The sequence below is a fragment of the Capra hircus genome, chromosome 9 (assembly GCF_001704415.2).
Source record: "Capra hircus breed San Clemente chromosome 9, ASM170441v1, whole genome shotgun sequence".
NCBI classification, from domain to species: Eukaryota; Metazoa; Chordata; class Mammalia; order Artiodactyla; family Bovidae; genus Capra; species Capra hircus.
The window spans coordinates 14,124,991-14,141,102 of NC_030816.1; the positions used below are offsets into that span (position 1 = coordinate 14,124,991).

The 16,112-nt window shown below is 36.4% G+C and overlaps 1 protein-coding gene across 2 annotated transcripts in view; it reads right to left on the reverse strand.

Moving 5' to 3' along the window:
* Positions 1-16,112, reverse strand: part of NKAIN2 (Na+/K+ transporting ATPase interacting 2) — a 1,184,738-nt gene that overhangs the window by 519,066 nt on the left and 649,560 nt on the right. For both annotated transcript variants that reach the window (XR_001296049.2, XM_005684494.3), the window contains exon 3: positions 10,417-10,497. Coding sequence is in view for 1 of the 2 variants with exons in the window: in XM_005684494.3 (XP_005684551.1) it covers positions 10,417-10,497 (81 nt within the window). In the remaining variant the exon portion in view is untranslated. The remainder of the gene's footprint in view (positions 1-10,416; positions 10,498-16,112) is intronic.

Below are 16,112 nucleotides of genomic sequence, written 5' to 3' on the forward strand. Positions count from 1 at the left end.
AAAGCTTTCTTTACTATTTGTCCACCAAAATCACTGTATGCAAAGTCAAGAGTAGCTTCCATCTTTACATATTTCATATTCAGTTTTCAATCCTCATTCTTATCACAATTTGTCTTCCCTCCATCTTGTTTTTTTAACCTAACCTCTAGGACACTAAAGTCTCCTGACTTCTTACTTCACAGTCCATTTCCCCTTGGTCTCTTTTTCTGGATCCTTCTCTGCTGGAGCTATGAAGTTTAAAGCCCTGAAGAACAGTCTTTAAGTGTTTAGCTCTCTTCTTTTCTCTGTCTTTTTTAAGAGATTTCATTCTTCCCTGTGCCTTTAAAGTTCAGTTATATACTGATGACTCAAATTTATGTCTATGATTCAGTACCTCTTTTGAGTACAAGACTCACATCTTACTGTTTACTTAGGATGTCTAGTGGGAAGTTCTGATATAATGTGGACAAAATAGAGTAACTGGTTCTACACATATTCTTCCTCCTTTCCTATCTGTCCTCTGTCTGCTTCCAGCTCAATAAATGGAAATACCAGAATCTCCAAATGGCTCAGACTACAAGCCTGAAAGCCAATACTGACCATTCTTTTCCTACACCCTGCAAAGGAGCTGTAGCAAATCCTGTTATCTTAACCTCATATCATATCAAGAACACAACTAGATCTCATCTTAAATGGCGCCCACATACACATGTCCACTATCACCACTGGTATCTTGCCAATCCAGTCCAAAAGCATCTGCAACTTACATGTAAAAGTATCCAAACTGATTTCCATTTTGCCACTCTTGTCCTCTTACAGAGTATTTTTGCAACATCCATGGTGACATTTCATAAATAGAAATTAGATCATATAATTCTTAGCTTATTCAAAGTCTCTTTGTGCTTAAAATAATGCCCCAACCTCATACATTTTCAGAAAGCTGAGAAAAATGAGTTATTTTATATTTATACTGTTTCAAGTTCAAATAGAAAAATCAACCTGTGACACTCAAATATTTTAATAAAAATCTATTATTTAATTTTAAGGGGAGTATATTAAGAAGATATAGAAATTAAACTAAAGGCTGGATAAAAATAGAATAATGGTACAGAATAATATTTGCCAGTGATTTAGATGTGTGTAATTTTGAAACCTAAATTGAGGTTTTATGCTGAAAATACAGAAAAAAATAACGCAAAGTCTTTTATACATATTAGCATATTTTTAAAATATTTTCTAAAACATGTAAGTTTTTTCCTCATTTCAGCTTGAAGTAAACTTGAGTTTCCTCTCTTTTAAGCAGTTTAGCAGTTAAGATAAAGAAAAAATCATTAAAAATCCCGAGGACAGCAATTCTAGTGAGTCTGAAAGACTGGTTTTTCTCACTCTTGGAAGGGCAACTCTCTAGTGAGTGGACAGCTGCAGGAAAAATAAACGCAGATTCAACAGACCCTGGAGATTTGAGAGGTGAGAGATGTCACGGACTGCCTGCCTGCATATGCTACTCCAAGTCTTGTCTTTTCATGTTGTTTTTCTTCCAACACATTCTAGGAGAGCATGACTTGAAATTTGTTCTGAACCATGGTCAAATAAAAATTTTAGATTGCAAAATACTCTGTGAAAATATGAAATACTGAAGCCAAATTTCTTTCATTAATAATACTTTACATAATCATTTACATTACTTTGCCACTACCAATAAATTTCAGTTTCTCCTTTGTTAAATATGCAATTATCTTCTTCCCCTCCTTTTTCAATCTTCATATGTCTTCAGATTTAGTAATTCCATAGTTATCAGGGAAAATACTAGAGTTTGTGCTTCATTTTTTTTTTCACTTTACTATTTGATAATGTTTTCCAAATGGGATCATGACACTTTTGCCCCTGTAGAGAGATTTGATCTTATGCAATGCTCAAAAGGATGGGATCATTTAGAAAATAACATGCTTACAACCAGCAAAGAGATCTAAACTCAGAAAGTGTTATAACTCTGATAGATCACATTTATGACATGTTTACTTTTTTTCCTTTCTCACTTTTCTGAAAGAATCCTGTTCTCAATGCATTCTTAATAAACGGCGGAATGAGTCATAGACTGAGGGCCCATCTTTCCAAGGTTAGCAGACTGCAGTGAAGTGCTCTCATCATTATTTCATAAGCCATTAATTCCTTATGGTTTTTACAGTATTCATTCCCATTCATTAGATAATATTCTGCTATCTTTGCTTTCAAAGCTGTGCTTCTGGCTTTACATTTTCTGAAGAATAACTTAGGAGGAAAAAAAGACCCAGCAGTCCTAATTATTTGGCTATTTGGTAATAATAAACTCAGCTTTTTTTCTATTGAGAAGAAAGAAACAGGAAGCAAGAGGACAAGAAGAATTGGACTCATTACGCCTCACACTATGACGCCACAGTTAACATACAATACAAACGCTTTTAAAAGTGAGTAGAAGGGGGTCTGGATATACAAAATGCTTAATGGATTAATTTCAGTGCTCATAAAATCCAGTGCAAAAGTTTGAGTCCATCCAAGCTGCAGGCTGCCTGCTGAATCTGTTGTACTGGGCCCACCCCCAGGAGGGCCGCAGCCCCTTGGAGTATCCGGCTAGCTGCAGCTCTCTTCAAGAGCAATTGTTGAGTGTGCCAAATTGTGAGATATTGGTTCCCCTCTTGGGACTAATTGAGAGCACCAAACTCATTCTCACTTGTGATTCATCAAATACAAGATTTGAGGACCTGTCACTAGAGGTTTTTCTGGCAGAGTGGAAAAGGGACAGAGTGTCTTTACAGTATCAGCAGCTACTTCACTACAAAATGCCTAGTTTTTGCACTATGAAATATGTGACATTTTTTGAAATATCTCTTAATTACTTCAGTTTTATATATTACACTACCTGTGAGTGTGAAAACCCTAAAGTCCTCCAATTACCATTAGATGCATTCCTCTAGCAGGTTACACGTGCTAATGAAGGGAAAAAAAATCTAATTATAACTCTATAAATGGCTGTTTATTAGTGAATCATCCTCCTCTTTTTACCCTTCTAAGCTGTTTTTCTGGATGCATCAGGCTGTATACACATTTTGCTTTTTTAAGTGTGGAAAACAAATCTATAAAGAGGAAGAGCGGGAGTAACACTTTGAGTGCTATGTTGGAATGAAAAGCAACTTCAATATTTCAAAATTTCTTCATGCAGTTCTCAAACAGTACAGATTTATTAAATAGTCTTACTTTCTTCATATTGCTTTACATTTAATAACAGTGTTTACCAAACATTGCTTGCTGGTTACCTGTAGTGAACTGAACTACAAGCCAAAACTTCAACTGCCTTTTCCATGTAAATTGTAACTACAGGACAGAATAGAGAAGATTTGTTACCATATGAAAGGCATGGAAAATAGTCACTTATTGCTCTCTCTGGCCAATAACCTTGGATGCTAGAAGCAGAAAAAATTGATTTATTTCACTATTTAATATCCTTTGAGTTGTGTTTTTATATAATTTCCCACAGTTCATCAAAGCATCCATTGTCCCTGAGTGAATTCACAGACAAAGCGATTGACATTCTGCCCTCCAAAGCTAATTTGGCAACCGTCAATCCCAATTTAGCTGCCAAATGTGTTCCAAGGGTTATGTTAGGATGATGGTTTACAGTGAATCAGGGGACTTTGATAAGGTTATCACAGACTGGGAGCACATGAGGGGCTGGTGTGCACCATGCTGAACTGGACATAATTCTCAAATCAATTCTGTCACTTCTTTAGGATCTGAGAGCCCACTTCATATGAGGTCATTCTAATCTAGACAAGTTATTCCAGGGTTTAAAAAATATACAGTTGTTTTCTTTTTTTTTTTTTTAACTTTAAATATTTCTAAATGTAAAGACTTAGAACTCTTAATGGAAGCATGTTCTTTTCTTTTTTACATGGCTCTGTGAATAATAAATCTATAAAAAGCAGAGTTGCTTTAATTTGGCATAGAATAAAAATTGATGTTCTAGAATGATCTCTAATTAGGCTTTGAGACAAACAGAATGGCACTTGCTTAGACCACATTTGTATCTGCTTTCTTTTATTTCCAGCAGGATACTATCTTGAAATATTAATCTCTGTGCTTTTATTTTTCATACTTAACATTTGGAAACTTCACCTAGTGAATCAGGGATATCCTTCTTGCCTTGAAGAGGAATGACATCGAAGTAAGGAAGTACAAATGAGAACAGTTAACTTCCTGGAGCCATCAAAACCATATAGCCATCTAGTTCTTGCAGAGAAACAAAAAGCAACTCAGATATTAGAAAAAATGGTAGAATTGTGAAATGGTTTACATTGTTTTAACCACAAGAGTAAAGACGGTAGAAATCCAAGTGGGAATTCTCAGATATTTTTGTAGCTCTCAGTGAGAGCCTCATGGAGCATATAAGTTTTTCAATACCCTGGGAATAAGGCTCCTCATCTTCTAGAAATTCAATTATAATTTTAAAATAAATATGCAAATGAAGTAGTATTAGATATAGGGCCTTTCATGGTCTAGTCATCTCAACCACGGACAAAGATACAGGGAGGTTTTGGAAAGAATTTTGCCATAAAATGAATATATATACTTTGGGTATTAAAAATGAAGTTAAGTATAAATTCTCACCAGAGCTCTTGATAATCCAGTTTTTTGCTTCACTTGACACCTTGGGTAGAGTCAGTGTTAAGTAATAAATCTTCATATGTACACACATCACAATCTACACTGGGATTCCTGCTTAAAAGGAAGTCAGAAACCAGGGAACTTCTCCGTGCTCTGCTTAAAGGTAATCTAATCTGTAAATGCAAAGCATGTTCCATGAACAAATAAGAACATCATCGCACAGGAATTTGTTATTGAATGTTTGCTACTAATGGATTATCTTAGTTCTTATTGCCTGAAAAGAAGAAAATTGTTTTTTCTGACAAGAAGAAAATTGATCATGTGCTTGAGGTCCTCTCCTTTAAAGCTGTGCTGATTTATACACAGTCCAGAAACAGCCTTCTATGGGTTTGAAGCCTGAACTCAGCACTTCTACCCCAGCCAGAATTAGCAAATGCCCCCAGAGAATATAGCATCTTCTAAAGGTCAATTGATCTCTTTAGGGGCAGTTACTAATACAAAGTATCATTCCATCAGCACCCCTCTACTGTTTTTGAATTGTTATTGTCCAAAGTTTACAATACACACACACACACACACACACACACAAAAAGACTATATGAAGAATAATAACATGCACTTCTTGCTTCATCTCATGGTCAATCTAAAAAGATTGCTGTAGCCCTCCCAACACAAAACAATTCATTTCCTCTTTTATTCATATTTTGGAAAACAATTTTCTTTTCTTTTCTTCTCCGAGTAAGAAGTGAATTAAGGAAGTCGGATTTTGGGGGGGATGATGATAATCCTTTGGGACATGTTGAATTTAAGGTGACAATGGAATTGACATGACACAAGCAGAAAGTTGGAGATGTGGGACCTTAACTTAGCAACAAGGTCAGGACTGAAGATACAGATCTGGCAGATATATGTGTAGAGATGATACTTTAAATTAAGACAGTAAATTGCATTTTCAAGTGAAAGAAAGTAAACAGAGAAGGAGAAAGATCCGAAGACCTTATTCCTTGCTTTAGGGCCTTAAAAGGAAGTGGAACGAGTAAGCAAACAAAAGAGAATTGTGGAACTAGGAAAGTAAGCAGTTTAATTTACTGAATTACAATAGGAAACAAGAGAACAGAGGCAGCTAGTTCATTTCTATTTGGGCGAAAATTATACTATATGCAATTCTTGATAACATGTAGGACATTTATCCTACATCTAAAAGCAAAATCTATTGTGATGATTTGGGAAATAATTTTTATATTTCATTTTAATTCACGATTTCTTAGACTGTATGCATTTTAAGAAAAGCAAGATAAAAATATGAATCCAATTAACTGTCATCTTGATATTTATTAAACTTAGTCTTAAATCAGTTAGCAGAGGTATTCTTGTTTTATTAGTAACTGAACAGGTATTTTACTTTTTGAATATCATTAATTCAAATTAAAAAATAATTATGAGACTCTCCATACCACCTTTTCCCATATGAAATTGTAAAAGCAAATCTTGATACAAGCATTGATTTCATTCAGCAGAAAATATCCAAATATCAGATACCTCTTTAAATGAATAATTCATTTTTTAATAAAAGGAATAAACCTGGGATTGATGCAATAGCACTTCATTTCACAGAGCACTTGCAACTGGTTTTTAGGATTTGTTCCCTATTGCCTACAGTATATGACAGGTTTTATTCTCTTCCCATAGCTTTTGTTTGCAGGAGTGCAATTTTATTCTTCAAAGCTTAAATAGGCCATATTTTTACATAGCTTTTTTATATATCGACATTTTAAATGAAAATTTATACCTAAATAGCAAAAGCAACGATCAGAATTACTAAAACATTACAGCTTTCTAGACACTGCTGATTAAAAGCATTCATTAAGTATAATTTATTGCTTTGGTCATGTCTAACAAGAGAAGTTTCTGGTAATATAATGAAACATGAGATATATACCTGCATCCATATTATCAAAGGGCTAAATACAAACAAATCAGATTGTTTTAAGTGTGAAATAATCCTTTGGTTACATTTCATGATCTGTAAGTAAATTATTTTATTTCTAAAGATAAACGGTTTATCTTTCACTGCTGGTGCCCATAAACGACCAAAATAGAAACTGAGATCTCAAGATAGTCACATAAATAAAAGTGTTAAGATATAATTTCAGCCTAAGAATAATTTATAACTGTGACACATCCAACAGAATACAGTTTTCTTTGCAGGTATCAGAAGAGCACTAATATTGTTTTCCTGAGTATAACTATTTGAAAATCATTTCATAAATTTCATTTTCCCAGGTGATGAAGCTAGTAAGTGAACACATATTATGTGTTTTCCTTCTAACAAGGCACTTTGAAGTTAACTATAGAATAGCAGATCTCTTTCTTCAAAATAACTCAATTTGGTTAACAACTGGAATTAGTTCCATTTCTATTTGACATGTGAGCAAGAAAATCACAACTGACCAAAATAATCCCATAAAATAATCAGACTAAGCTACCTGAGGAATTCACCAAACTATTAGTCTAATAGTCCAGGTCACATTTAATGCTCAAAGGCAGTTGCCTACAAAGTTAGCAAACATTTTAGGTTAAAAATTAATGCCATCTCTGTCTCATTAATAGAGCATATATTAAAATATCATCCTAGGAAGTAACAAATTGTATGGTGTTTCAGAATATTTGGTGGCGGTTTAGTCTCTGAGTTGTGTCTGACTCTTTGTGACCCCATGGACTGTAGCCTGCCAGGCTTCTCTGTCCTTGGGACTTTCCCAGGGGGTTGGCATTTCCTTTTCCAAGGGATCTTCAAGACCCAGGGATCAAACCTGGGTCTCCTGCATTGCAGGCAGATGCTTTACCATCTGAGCCACCAGGGAAGCCCTCAGAATATTTAGTCACAACACTAATACCTAAACCATTAATATAAATAGTGTGGAAATCAGTTATTATACAACGTAAATGTTTAGAAATGGTTTTTATGTAAGCTATATGTTTATTTGTTCCTACCATATTAAGTGTTGGTTTATATGACATTTACAATGTTTTATTAATATCATTGAGATAAAATTTTTAAAAAGAACTTTCTCTGATTGATTCATTTTATTTTTGCTTATATCTCATGGGGATAATAATAAAAATATATTAATTCATATTGTAATAATGATGTTGGATTTACACAGAATTTTTGATGGGAAAAATATTGTCTATATAATTATGGATACAAAGAAAACAGAAGATCAACCCATTCAGCCGTGTGTATCATATTATTATAATTAAGTCATTTCATTCCTGAAGGTATTCATTAATGACACTAATATCTGTTTCTCTCATAAGTACATGGCAGAGAGTTTAGCATAAAAAGTAGAAAAGACACTGGAATAAGAACACACAAAATTCTAAACTCTAATGGGTAACTCGAGTTTGTCTTAATACTGTACTACTTTGTATTATTTCTTGTCAATATTCATTATGAAGAATTAACTCCTTTACAAAATGCTTTATGGAAATAAACACACTCTCTCACATACATAAAGACCACAGAATGTCCTCCCTGATTTTATTTCTCATGTTTGTCTTTCAGCCTCAAACAATCTGACCCATTCATATGGTCAAACAGTTTTTGGGGGGAGGTGAAGGAATAAAGCCATTTATATTCTGTAACCTAAGTATTATCAGCAGTTTCAGGAGCCCCATTTTTGAGCTTTCATATATCTGTACATTTTTCAATCACCATTGCTTCCTTCTGGCACTCTATTACTTGAAGAATGTGAGGCAGTTGCAGAAGCTAAAGAATTAAATGGCATAAATACATCTTTCTCAAACCCTTTGAGCAGGAAAAGGGAGGAAAAACTCAGTACAGATAACAATATAACTGTGCCCTTTATAGTTTTCCTTTAGATTATTTGTTAAAAGGAAATTATTAAATTTTCATGTGCTCTGCAGAGTCTAGCCTTGGTTTATAAGATGAAAAGAAAAAGAAATATTATTAACTGCTTCACTGCCAAGGACAGCTGTTACCTGCCTGTATGCGTTAGCAGAATTCTTAATAACTTGGGTTTCAACTTTCTCGAATGCTGTTTTAGGATATACCCTCACTTCAATTCCAATGCCCACGTCCAAGGTCATGAGATCACAAGCTTTATCCAGTGCCTACAGTCATCATGTGGAGTGGGAAGCAAAATTACAGAACATTTGTGCAGCCAGCCTGGTTCAAACCTCTCCTTTATTAATATTAAACAAACTCTCAAATCTGCGAGATCATCTTGCTTAGCCAATACGCCTAACTACCTGTCTTCCAATGATTAAGGTGATTATTTCATTGAAAATGTCATTGAAAGTCATTTTAGTGAGGAATCTCTTTGAAGAAATTACATTTTACAGCAATGTGTATAAATTGGGCAAGGAATTCAAGTCCTGGGAAGCATGCATGCTTTTCTGGCCTGAAAGAAATGTGAACTTTAAGCAGAAAATTAAGTGTCCTTCTGAGAGTCACCTGAATAATTCGTTTTCATTGGTCACGACATGTTCAGGAAAGGCCCGCCTGCTGCCAGGAGTGTGGAGTATGATGCCTGGTAAGAATCCCACAAACGCCATCCACCAGGGCAGATACAGCAGAGGGTCCCAGTGAGAACTCGTCCTAAACGTGATCCTAAAACTACAGGTTCCAGAAGCCTGGGGTCTATCTCATATGATAGTGTCACCCTCTTATCTTTCATCATTTGCTTTCATAAAAAAAAAAAATCAAGATTATTTATACTCAGGATCATAGTTAAATAATAAACAAACAGACTTGAAAATGCTCAAAGAGCTTTGTGAAGTGCCTGTATGCGAGATTAGAAATGGGAATTACCATGACCCCATCCCCCACGCATCAAGCTATCTAGCCCTGTGAACAGAGTTCCTGGCCACTTTCAGCTCTTTTAGCCTTTTAAAGCAGGTTGTCATCTCTGGGTTTTAAAAGTGTCAACATCTTTGCATCATCTTTCTGCTCTAAGCAATAGAGAGGTAAAAGAACATTTTTATAATCTCTTTTAAAATAATTATGAAAATTTACAAGTTTACAACTCTCTCCAGTGTCTCAAGTAGGATTTGCTACTGTTTTGAATGGATGATCTTATTTGACTTATTTGCTGTTAACTGCATTCAATAGAAGAAGGATGATGGTTTTGGAGATGTACAAACTGCACTATTTCAATCGTAAAGGCATTTATGTTAGAAATATAATAGCAAGACACACATGCAAATATAGAAACATACACACACTCATAGAAGTACAGCACAAAATGAAACCTGGATGAAAATATAAGTATTTTAAGTCTTTCCGAGACTGTTTTAGAACCAAATATCTATTTCATTCATTTATGTGATAAATTATATCCCTCTGGTAACAGTCTTATTCAACTAAAACTCATTAATTATTTGAATTATTACATTGCTATTGGGGTCTAATTAGGTAAGTCTTCAGCAGAATAATAAGCAAACTAAGTGATTTCAGAAAACCTTCAAGATCTTACTTTTGATAAAATGCCTACTCTGCTTCAGAACTCACTCATGAGTCAATGTTTTAAAAGTACACATTCTTATTGTAGTAATCAGTATTTTACTTTAGCTTGCTTAAAGTAATAAATGGAATTTTTGTGACACACTGAAATATTTCTTTGATTGTAGAAATGCAGAGAGATAGATGAGGACAGCTTTTGATTTACCTTCGTATGAGGTGCATCTAAGTGACAAAAGCAGGGTAAGCCTGCCTTACTTAGGAAGAGGCTTGTTAACACACAACTGATGACTCAGGCAAATCAGATGGCAAATTACCTTTGAGAGGTCCCCAGCCTCCAAATAGAAGCAGATAACAAACACATTCCACGTAACCCAGAGGACTAGCCAGACAGCATACTGTAGAAAAGCAAGAGAGAAATAACATAATTAATTTTGAATCAGCTGAGTAAGATTTAAATAGAACTTGAACTTTTGAACACCAAATCTTAAAGATTAATGGGGAATATTAGATATCACTTCTTTCTAAGAAACAGGATGAGATGTACATTTATCTCTAGTTTGATTTTTTTTTTTCCCCTCACTGTTATGAACTATAGTGTTACAACTCAAACTAGCTTAGGGATAATGTCTTCATTTTTTTTTAGACAAAATAGATAGCAGCCCACATTTCTGTTTTCAGGGGGAATGGTTATGGTTTCTAGACATTAAAAAAATAATGCCTGAATAGATGTATCAACTACAATCCTTCAAAAAGAGAACTCTTATTTTCCTTTAGCAAGATCAACTCAATGCTTGATAACATGTAACCTTTCCCCAAGTTAGCTAGCATCATCTTCAAATCAGTTTGCATATCTCTGTCCCATCTAATCATCTTTCCCTCTTTGGTATCTTTTTTTCCATTTATCTTTTCATCTTAGTTTATCCTCTTGAGATCCCCCATTATAGTGACCATCTAGTTATTATCTCTAATTCTATTCTGTTGTCATATTCAGGGTACTGTCTTTGTCAATGACAAAATTTTCTTACCAAGACACAGTCCTGAGCATTCAGTTAGCTAAAATTTATTAAGCCCCTTGTTAGCAACATGCTAGAAAGACAATGGGGATAAAAGACCAATGATACATTCTTCCTGAGTTCAAGGCAAGAAAAGGAAGCAGATCAGAAGAGATGCTTCTTATACAAGAATCATAAAAAGATGTATCAGTTCAGTTCAGTTCAGTTCAGTTCATTCGCTCAGTCGTGTCCGACTCTTTGCGACCCCATGAATCGCAGCACGAAAGGCCTCCCTGTCCATCACCAACTCCCAGAGTTCACTCAGACTCGCATCCATTGAGTCAGTGATGCCATCCAGCCATCTCATCCTCGGTCGTCCCCTTCTCCTCCTGCCCCCAATCCCTCCCAGCATCAGAGTCTTTTCCAATGAGTCAACTCTTCCCATGAGGTGGCCAAAGTACTGGAGCTTCAGCTTTAGCATCATTCCTTCCAAAGAAAACCCAGGGCTGATCTCCTTCAGAATGGACTGGTTGGATCTCCTTGCAGTCCAAGGGACTCTCAGGAGTCTTTTTCAATACCACAATTCAAAAGCATCAATTCTTCAGTGCTCAGCCTTCTTCACAGTCCAACACTCACATCCATACCTGACTACTGGAAAAAACATAGCCTTGACTAGAAGGACCTTAGTCGGCAAAATAATGTCTCTGCTTTTGAATATGCTACCTAGGTTGTTCATAACTTTTCTTCCAAGGAGTAAGCGTCTTTTAATTTCATTGCTTCAATCACCATCTGCAGTGATTTTGGAGCCCCCCAAAATAAAGTCTGACTAGTCTGAACTTAAGGAAGAAAGATAGCAAAAGTGTGTAAAGTATTCTGAGAGAAGTTTAACAGAAGAGTTGAAACACCTTCCATTAGAGGTGAACCAAGATAACTTATGGATTTTACCAAATAAGTGAATCAGAGTTTGCAAGGACTACCATGGGAGGGTACTATAAACACAGAGAGCAGCAGGTGTGATTAAAAAAAAAAAAAAGATGAAACAAGAGGCTTCTACATCATTTCTCTGCTAAATAAATACCAATGACTCCCATTATTTATACAGTAAGTTCCAAAATCTTTATTTTACAGTTCAAGGACCTCCATGAATATTGTACCATGTTATCTTTCAGACACGTTTCAGTTCATCCTTCAAGCCCTTGTGACTTACGTATGTATTGGACTGCTACTCTTCCATGTACGTGGAGAGTTATTTCTTACCTCTGAGCCATTTTGTATGTTATTCTTTATCCTTTAGTAATTTTTCTTTTTCCTAATACTCCTCTTACCACATATCAATATTCTATTTTTCTTCAGAGGTCAATATAAGTATCATCTCTTGAGTGATACCCAGTTGGAAATGGTGTATCCCTGCTTTACGATCCAGTAAGATCAGCTACCCAAGACGAGCGGGTCATGGTGGAGAGTTCTGACAGAATGTGGTCCACTGGACAAGAGAATGGCAAACCACTTCAGTATTCTTGCCTTGAGAACCCCATGAACAGTATGAAAAGGCAAAATGATAGGATACTGAAAGAGGAACTCCCCAGGTCTGTAGGTGCCCAATATGCTACTGGAGATCAGTGGAGAAATAACTCCAGAAAGAATGAAGAGATGGAGCCAAAGCAAAAACAATACCCAGCTGTGGATGTGACTGGTGATAGAAGCAAGGTCCGATGTTGTAAAGAGCAGTATTGCATAGGAACCTGGAGTGTTAGGTCCATGAATCAAGGCAAATTGGAGATGGCAAGAGTCAAGGTTGACATTCTAGGAATCAGCAAACTAAAATGGACAGGAATGGGTGAATTTAATTAAGATGACCATTATATCTACTACTGCGGGCAGGAATCCCTTAGAAGAAATGGAGTAGCCATCATGGTCAACAAAAGAGTTCAAAATGCAGTACTTGGATGCAATCTCAAAAATGACAGAATGATCTTTGTTCATTTCCAAGGCAAACCATTCAATATCACAGTAATCCAAGTCTATGCCGCAAACAGTAACACTGAAGAAGCTGAAGATGAATGGTTCTATGAAGACCTACAAGACCTTTAAGAACTAACACCCAAAAAAGATGTCCTTTTCATTATAGGGGCCTGGAATGCAAAAGTAGGAAGTCAAGAAACACCTGGAGTAACAGGCAAATTTGGCCTTGGAATGCGGAATGAAGCAGGGCAAAGGCTAATAGAGTTTTGCCAAGAGAACCCACTGGTCATAGCAAACACCCTCTTCCAACAACACAAGAGAAGACTCTATACATGGACATCACCAGATGGTCAACACCGAAATCAGATTGATTATATTCCTTGCAGCCAAAGATGGAGAAGCTCTATACAGTCAACAAAAAAAGACCAGGAGCTGACTGTGGCTCAGATCATGAACTCCTTATTACCAAATTCAGACTCAAATTGAAGAAAGTAGGGAAAACCGCTAGACCATTCAGGTATGACCTAAATCAAATCCCTTATGATTATACAGTGGAAATGAGAAATAGATTTAAGGGCCTAGATCTGATAGATAGAGTGCCTGATGAATTATGGAATGAGGTTCGTGACATTGTACAGGAGACAGGGATCAAGACCATCCCCTTGGAAAAGAAATGCAAAAAAGCAAAATGGCTGTCTGGGGAGGCCTTACAAATAGCTGTGAAAAGAATGCTCAAACTACCACACAATTGCATTCATCTCACATGCTAGTAAAGTAATGCTCAAAATTCTCCAAGCCAGGCTTCAGCAATATGTGAACCGTGAACTTCCAGATGTTCAAACTGGTTTTAGAAAAGGCATAGGAACCAGAGATCAAATTGCCAACATCCGCTGGATCAAGAAAAAGCAAGAGAGTTCCAGAAAAACATCTATTTCTGCTTTACTGACTATGCCAAAGCCTTTGACTGTGTGGATCACAATAAACTGTGGAAAATTCTGAAAGAGATGAGAATACCAGACCACATGACCTGCCTCTTGAGAAAGCTATATGCAGGTCAGGAGCAACCATTAGAACTGGACGTGGAACAACAGACTGGTTCTAGATAGTAAAAGAAGTATGCCAAGGCTGAATATTGTCACCCTGTTTATTTAACTTATATGCAGAGTACATCATGAGAAACGCTGGGGTGGAAGAAGCCCAAGCCGGAATCAAGATTGCCTGTAGAAATATCAATAACCTCAGATATGCAGATGACACCACCCTTATGGCAGAAAGTGAAGAGGAACAAAAAAGCTTATTGATGAAAGTGAAAGAGGAGATTGAAAAAGTTGGCCTAAAGCTCAACATTCAGAAACCGAACATCATGGCATCCGGTCCCATCTGTTCATGGGAAATAGATGGGGGAACAGTGGAAAGAGTGGCTGACTTTATTTTTTGGGACTCTAAAATCACCACAGATGGTGATTGCAGCCATGAAATTAAAAGACACTTACTCCTTGGAAGGAAAGTTATGACCAACCTAGATAGCATATTCAAAAGCAGAGACATTATTTTGCCAACAAAGGTCCATCTAGTCAAGGCTATGTTTTTTTCCAGTGGTCATGTATGGATGTGAGAGTTGGACTGTGAAGAAAGCTGAGTGCTGAAGAATTGATGCTTTTGAACTGTGGTGTGTGAGAAGACTCTTGAGAGTCCCTTGGACTGCAAAGAGATCCATCCAGCCCACTCTAAAGGAAATCAGTCCTGTGTGTCTATTGGAAGGACTGATGTTGAAGCTGAAGCTCCAATACTTTGGCTACCCCATGCCAAGAGTTGACCCATTAGAAAAGACCCTGATTCTTTGAGGGATTGGGGGCAGGAGGAGAAGGGGACGACAGGATGAGAGGGCTGGATGGCATCATTGACTTGATGGATATGGATTTGAGTGAACCTGGGGAGTTGGTGATGGACAGGGAGGCCTAGCATGCTGCAATTCATGGGGTCACAAATAGTCGGACACGATTGAGCGACTAAACTGAACTGAACTGAAGATCCGGCTTACTTAAATTTCATTCCAAATGTCTTATATCTAATTATTTGCATATTTTTTGTCCTTTGCACAATGACAAGTTCTTTGAGGGAAAAGACTATTTCTATGTATACTTATACCCGTAAGTTTCTAAGTTAATTCTTGGTACAAAATAGGTATTCAATAAATATTTTGTAATCAATCAATGAATGAGCAGCAATATAGGGGGAAAAATCTTCATTTTCAGAAGAACTTCTTATACCCATTACAGATTTGATTTTCTTGAGAATACTATGATCATTCATGTAGTGTGAGGACTGAGAGCCCTAAATGATAAGATTGAGTGCTCAGTAGCTTCACTTGTTTCTAACTCTTTGGGACCCTATGGACTAGGACTGCCAGTTTCCTCTGTCTACGGGATTTTCTGGAAAGAATATTGGAATGGGTTGCCATGCCTTTCTCCAGGGGATTTTCCCAAACCACGGATCGAACTAGCACCTCCTATGACTGCTGTATTGTAGATGGATTCTTTACCCCTGAGCCACTGGGGAATCCCAAATGATAAGTCTATGTAATCATAAATCACAACTCGGCTGCTTTTCAAGTGATACTTTCATCTAACTGCTGAAAATGTTCATTGCTCAGAATAAAGTAAGGGCAAAACTAAATGGCCAAACACAAAAGAAAGGGTTTGAGAAGTGAAAGCTTGGTACTGGAAATACAGTGAGTAAGGTAAGCAGGCTGGAGTGTGACATAATCATAGTTCATTATAAGCATTCCTAAGATTAGTGAATCATGTCTTTAAAACAGCTCATTTGACAGTTTAGAATTATCAACAGTCAAGTATTACAATATTAACAATGAAAATATCTTTAATAGATATAGATACATGTATACTTATAAAGTAAATATCCCTGGTAAAAATGATTGGACTATATTCATCTTTTGCTCAAACTTAATTATGAAAGTGTTTGTCAGTTGTGTCCAACTCTTTGTGACCCCATGGACTGTAGCTCACCAGGGTCCTCAGTTCATGGGATTCTCCAGG